The 6,474-nt window shown below is 49.6% G+C and overlaps 1 protein-coding gene and 1 long non-coding RNA gene across 2 annotated transcripts; one reads left to right on the forward strand and one right to left on the reverse strand.

The window, feature by feature from the left end:
- Window positions 1-1,449: 1,449 nt before the first annotated feature.
- On the reverse strand, window positions 1,450-3,308 carry LOC144130065 (uncharacterized). The gene is made up of 3 exons (XM_077664088.1): window positions 3,014-3,308; window positions 2,763-2,942; window positions 1,450-2,679 (listed from the first exon to the last, which is right to left on the reverse strand). Exons 1-3 carry the CDS (start codon window positions 3,254-3,256, stop codon window positions 2,401-2,403), a joined length of 702 nt encoding a protein of 233 aa, XP_077520214.1. The 5' UTR covers window positions 3,257-3,308; the 3' UTR covers window positions 1,450-2,400.
- A 523-nt stretch (window positions 3,309-3,831) lies between these two features.
- On the forward strand, window positions 3,832-5,399 carry LOC144130066 (uncharacterized). Its single transcript, XR_013313954.1, has 4 exons — window positions 3,832-3,959; window positions 4,031-4,201; window positions 4,285-4,475; window positions 5,092-5,399. It is a non-coding gene; the product is annotated as an uncharacterized LOC144130066 (long non-coding RNA).
- The last annotated feature ends 1,075 nt before the right edge of the window (window positions 5,400-6,474 follow it).

Consider the following 6,474-nt stretch of genomic DNA (forward strand, 5'->3'; position numbering starts at 1 on the left):
AAGCATCTCTTTGTTGGTTAACTGCTCTGCTATCCACACACTGTCATGCAGCACACATACAATCACAGTCCAGTGACTGCAGAGCGGTCTGCAAACTGTAACTTGCAAAAAAACTACACTATGCACCAAGCTTCTTTGCACGGTATTTGTTACATTTATCAAACGATCACATGGAACTGGTATGGCTATTTCTACACAGTGCATTTCCTAGAGACTCCTTTCTGCCATACTGTACTTTTTACCCAACAAGCTTCCTACAGAGTCATTTAAATTGCTACGTATAAAGATGTTTGTAGAAGGTGTGTGAGCCCGAACAAAAAAAAAACTGGTTTTATTTTTCTTAATTCTTCAGTATTCCTGATTATCACGCCATGGGCATTTATATGTTGGTACAAATTTTTTCAGGCATCACAACTGATGCACCGATGTGTATGGTACACATTCATCTTCAGACATTTCATGTCTGTTGGGTCAAAAAGATACGAAATAATAGTTGGCTGCATTAGTTTTGACTGAGATGACTAGCATCACACAGGATGCTCTTGAAATTCCTCTAGCTGTCTGTAATTGGCTTCATTGTATAGCTTCATACTTGTTTCATTTAAACTCTGCACACTGCTCTTTTTACCGCACATGGCGACATGGCACGCGGAGCCCCGTGGGAATGGATGAGGAGAATTCGGAGGTCCACTGCTACTTTGCTGGAATCCAAACACAGCTAGGCACCTGTAAGTCACGGTTAATTTCGGAAAGGCGGCTTTGCCCGCTCCCTTTTGTCGTCTTGTCCATCGTGCGTCGCGTCTCGCGGCGAACCCGACAAAGGGGAGGCCATCACCCCCTCCCCTCCTGAAGCGGGGGGAAAGATTCCACAAATAGTTTCCTAGAGACGTCCTTTTTTTTTCTGTGGGGTCAACGAGGGGTCAAACGTACGACAGGCCCAAGCAGTGTGAGGCAACGTTCTCTGTTCATTCTAGAGACGCAAGCTTACACTGCAAAATGAGTCTTTCTCTTCCAAATGCAATCAACTCGGAGTCCTGTCCACAACCATTTCAGCTTGTTATCTGGGTACCCCCAACTTTTTTTTATTTGCGTGTAACTCCAGTCCTTCACCTTTGTCATTGTAGCCGCTATTGTTTCTCAAGTACCATCTTGATATTAGCAGTTCCTAATTCAAGCCTTCTGCAGGGTTTGAAGGACGTATTTAATTGGAAATGAGAACACGTGCACATGGTGGAAAGCGCGTGATCTGCCAGGAAACACTGCGGCGACCCCGAAAAAGGATGACAGCCGTTTTGTGCCTCTTCACTTGGCAGCGACGACACACCGTGTGCGGTCCCGATGGATTTGCCCCAGCTGTCGAAGCAATCCTCGGACACGACCATGACCTTCGATATCTGATGTTTTTATTTAAAAAACACAGGGACTAAAGTCGTGCTGTATGCAGTGCCATCGCCATGTGGTTCCACTCACGGCGAACAGTCATCCACCTAGCCCGGCTCTTTGGACGGAATCCGGAAACGACTCAAAAGAATAAAAGTAACGAGCAAACAAAGGTGCGCTGCATACAAGTTAGAACGCAAAGAAACGAAGGCGCGCTGCGCTAATGCTGTAGCGAGGACTAATTTGTAAATTTTCACGGCTGGCGTCGATTTCTACAAAGCGCGAGTAGTCGCCACGGAAATAAACAAAGGCGCACTGGAGCTGGGTAAGTCTGTAGCTACAAGCACGGCCTTTTGTCTACCGCCGATTTCCACACCGCGCGATCGTCATAACTTTTCTTAGACTTGCTGTTGAGGCTGATAGCGATCATAAAATTAAGGGCGCCAACTGTAGTGGCAGAGGATTGCCATTGAAAGGAACAAAGCCGTGCACTTTGTCAACCCGCAACGAGGCCTAGCGCGAGCTTTAGAGCTGAGTTGGACAAAGCGCGAGACGGCGCGCGCTTCTAACGCTTGCCAACGCAAAGAAAAAAACGCGCTAATGCTGTAGCGAGGCCTAACATGTAAATTTTCATGGCTGCCATCGATTTCGATAAAGCGCGATAAGTCTCTAAGGAATTAAACAAGGCTGCACTGCACTGGGTGAATGTTGTATACCTAGGCCAAGCACGATTTCCACAATGCGCGAGCGGAACTTCTGGTCTTACCGTTGAAGCTGATAGCGATCCTAAAGGGCCGATTATAGTGGCAGAATCATCGCGGCAACTTTTACCCTGGACTTGCCACTGCAAAGGAACAATGGCGCACTGCACTCGGCTAACCCTTCAACAAGGGCTAGCGCGAGTTTTGACGCCTGGCGCCGATTTCGACAAAGAGAGGGAACACGGGCACGAAACAGGACACTCGCGATCTGCCAGGAAACAATTAGGTGGCCCTAAAAAGGGCCGTCGACAGGAGCACTTCAACGTCGACCTGCAGCGGCGTGGCGGCGCGGTGAGCAGTAGGCCCAGCAGAGGTCCGTCTTGTGCCCTTTGGCTCCGCACCGACGACACCGGTGCACGACGTACACCTCTCCTGGTCTTGCCCTTGAATCCGACGCGATCCCTGGTCCGTAGATCTTGACGAGGGCCGCGACGATAATCTTTGACATCTGGTCGATGCCCCGGCCTCTCGCCACGTGGTATCGGTCCGCGGCAAATAAGGACAGCATCGGCTTACCAGAAGCATCCAGGAAACGATGCTGCAAAAAAAGTTACGTTACAAGCGCCGCATTTTGGTGAGTGCTGCACGAGAAAACTTGCGAAAACGTTGTTCAACCCTTACCTCGGGGTTGAGAACGTGCACGCCCGACAAGCGCTTCATCGTGGCTGTCAGACGGCAGTTCAGCTGGCAACGACGGCGGTCCTCAAACCGCGCCTTATGTGGGTAGTCGCAATGGCGCGGCAAAACTTTGAACACCAGCACGACACTAGCCACGAGCTCCTGCAGCAGCAAAACGAGGTCCTGGAATGCGCAAGACATGTAGGTAAGCGGTACAGCACTTCATGAAGCGAAATTTGAGATAAAATGCGTACCTTTATGTCGCTGGCGATTTCTCGCGGGTCATCCCCTCTGTCGAGATCGTTGCCGCCAACATATAGGACAACAAAATCGGCGTGCCGAAAGCATGTCTCTCGAATCATTTCAGCTAGGCTGATTGCGTCGTGGCCGCTAAAGCTGAAAGTGCATGTTCTCAATAACGGCGAAAGCCGTAAGCGAGAACTGCACAGAAATTTCAGCTGGCTGTCGCCGACGAGCGCACCACGCAAAAAAGCCATACCTGGACAGCTCCCGAAACGCGCCCGCCGCCGCCTAGGTTCACGAAGCGAATGCCCGCGCACCAAGGTATCCGTATCCGCCTTGCGCGCACCACGCAAGCACGGCGGACGGCCGGACCTAGCGATTCCCTAGGCCGTCTAGGGACAGGCCGAGAGAGGCGCGGCGACCCCACATCCGGTTGAGAACGAGGGCGAAGCGAAAATAACGTCACGCAGACACACTTCCCGCCGACGAATCGGCGTTTCCAGCCCACCGACACGCAAATGCTTCTGTCGATTGCAGCGCCCTCACACTTCCTAGGGGCAAGTCGCGCCCGGCTTCGGCAGAAGCGTTTGCGGGTCGGTGGACTGGAAACGCCGATTGGTCGGTGGGATGCGTGTCTGCGTGACGTTTTTTCGCTTCGCCCTCGTTCTCAACCGGATGTGGGGTCGCCGCGCCTCTCTCGGCCTGTCCCTAGAGTGCCTAGGGAATCGCTAGGGCCGGCTGGCCGGCCGCCGGGCGTGCGTGGTCTGCGGGCATTCTCTTCGTGAGCGTAGGTGGTGGAGCGCGCGTTTCGGAAGCTGTCCAGATATGGCTTTTTTTTCTTTGCGTGGTGCGCTCGTCGGCGCAGCCAGCTGAAATTTCTGTACAGTTCTTGCTTCCACGACATTGCGACGACCCCCAAAAGGCGCTGACCCGCGAGAAATCGCCAGCGACATAAAGGTACGCATTTTATCTCAAATTTCGCTTCATGAAGTGCTGTACCGCTTACCTACATGCCTTGCGCATTCCAGGACCTCGTTTTCCTGCTGCAGGAGCACGTCGTGCTGGTGTTCAAAGTTTTGCAACTCCATTACGACGACCCACATAAGGTGCGGTTTGAGGACCGCCGGCGTCGCCATCTGAACCGCCGTCTGACAGCCACAATGAAGCGCTTGTCGGTCGTGCACGTTCTCAATCACGAGGTAAGGGTTGAACAACGTTTTCGCAAGTTTTCTCGTGCAGAACTCGCCAAATTGCGGCGCTTGTAACGTAACTTTTTTTGCAGCATCGTTTCCTGGATGCTTCTGGCGAGCCGATGCTGTCCTTATTTGCCGCGGACCGATACCACGTGGCGAGACGCCGGGGCATCGACCCCAGTGCGCCTTTGTTCCTTTGCAGTGGAAAGTCCAGGGTAAAAGTGGCCACGATAATTCTGCCACTACAATCTGCCCTTTAGGATCGCTATCAGCTGCAACGGTAAGTCCAGAAGTTCCGACTCGCGCATTGTGGAAATCGCGCCTGGCCTAAGTGTCCAGCATTCACCCAGTGCAGTGCAGCTTTGTTTAATTCCTTAGAGACTTCTCGCGCTTTGTCGAAATCGACGGCAGCCGTGAAAATTTACATATTAGACCTCGCTACGGCTTTATCCCAGCGCAGCGCGCCTTTGTTTCTTTGCGTCGGCAAGCGTTAGAAGCGCGCGCCGTCTCGCGCTTTGTCCAAGTCGGCTCTAAAACTCGCGTTGCCTGGTTGACAAAGTGCACGGCTTTGTTCCTTTCAATGGCAAGCCTCTGTCACTACAGTCGGCGGCCTTAATTTTTATGATCGCTGTCAGCTTCAACAGGAAGTCCAAGAAAAGTTATGACGATCGCGCGGTGTGGAAATCGGCGATAGAGACCAAAAACTCGTGCTTGTAGCTTCAGACTTACCCAGCTCCAGTGCGCCTTTGTTTATTTCCGTAGCGACTACCCGCGCTTTGTAGAAATCGACGCCAGCCGTGAAATTTTACATATTAGACCTCGCTACAGCATTAGCGCAGAGCGCCTTCGTTTCTTGGCGTTCTAACTTGTTTGCTCGTTACTTTTGTTCTTTTCAGTCGTTTCCTGAATCTGTCCAAAGAGCCGGGCTAGGTGGATGATTGTTCGCCGTCACTGGAACCACATGGCGATCGCACTGCATACAGCACGACTTTGGTCCATGTGTTTTTTAAATAAAAACATCAGATGTCGAAGGTCGTGCCCGAGGATTGCTTCGACAGCTGGGGCAAAACCATGGGGACCGCACACGCTGTGTCGTCGCTGCCAAGTGAAGAGGCACAAAACGGCTGTCAACCTTAATAAAGGCCCTTCTCGGGGCCGCCTCAGTGTTTCCTGGCAGATCACACGCTTTCCACCCTGTGCACGTGTTCTCCTCATTTCCAATTAAATAGCTCCTTAAAACCCTGCAGAAGGCTTGAATTAGGAACTGCTAATATCAATATGGTACCTGAGAAACAATAGCGGCTACGATAACAAAGATGATGAGGGGCTGGAGTTACACGCAAATAAAAAAGGTTGGAGGTACCCAGATAAGCTGAAATGGTTTTGGGCGGGAGTCCTAGTTATTCTATATAGGACTCTAATAATGCATATTCAGCGTTTATCAAGGTTTTTGTAGCAATATATAAAGAACATTAAGCAGTCTAAACGAATAAGAGAACCATGGATCACGCCAGAGCTCAGAAGAATGATAAAGAGCAAAAACAAGTGCCATGCCTTTTTAAATAATCGCTCTCTTGAATCTCTTATTAAAAAAAAAACAAGAAATAATCTAAATGCTGAGCTTAAGCGTGCTAAGACTGTGTATCATCAAAAACTGTTCTCTGATGTTAGAATGAAAAATTCAGACACTGTGTGGAAAGTTGTAGATAACTTGTTACGTCGCAATACGAAAAATGCGCCAGCTCAACGAATAATCTATAAGGGCTCTGAATTATCCGGTCAGGCTCTTGCTGGCCATTTAAACAGCAATTTTTTAACCACCCATTTACCTATGATGCATCTACCTGAAGTTCCTTCATCTTGTAGCCCATTCGAAAGCCTTTTCCTTGAGCCCACCAATGAGACCTTTATGAATTTGAATAATAGCAAAGCCTTAGATGTTGACAATATTCAGATAAAACCAGTCAAATATGTACTATCATATATTGCACCTGTGCTTGCATACATCTTCAATTTGTTAATTGAAACGGGAGTTTACCCGGAAAAAATGAAGAAAGCAAGAGTGACAGTTGAGTTTAATGGGGGAGATAAAGATGTAGTGTCCAATTATAGACCAATATCTGTGATTCCAGTCTTTTCAAAGGGCTTGGAAAAAATAATCTTTTCCCGTGTAGTGAACTTTTTTAATGCAGAACAAATCCTGTCTGATGCTCAATTTGGCTTCCGAAGGGGAAAGTCGACGGAAACGGCTTTGTTATCACTTAAGGAATGTATCCTGC

Source organism: Amblyomma americanum, chromosome 4 (assembly GCF_052857255.1).
Source record: "Amblyomma americanum isolate KBUSLIRL-KWMA chromosome 4, ASM5285725v1, whole genome shotgun sequence".
In the NCBI taxonomy this organism is placed as follows: domain Eukaryota; kingdom Metazoa; phylum Arthropoda; class Arachnida; order Ixodida; family Ixodidae; genus Amblyomma; species Amblyomma americanum.

Bases quoted from the DNA above. Each gene is read 5' to 3' on its own strand.
- LOC144130065 (XM_077664088.1), bottom strand. From the start codon at position 3,256: ATGGCTTTTTTGCGTGGTGCGCTCGTCGGCGACAGCCAGCTGAAATTT. The intron at 2,943-3,013 runs GTACGCATTTTA...TGCGCATTCCAG, and splicing joins AAATCGCCAGCGACATAAAG to GACCTCGTTTTGCTGCTGCA. The intron at 2,680-2,762 runs GTAAGGGTTGAA...CTTTTTTTGCAG, and splicing joins TGCACGTTCTCAACCCCGAG to CATCGTTTCCTGGATGCTTC.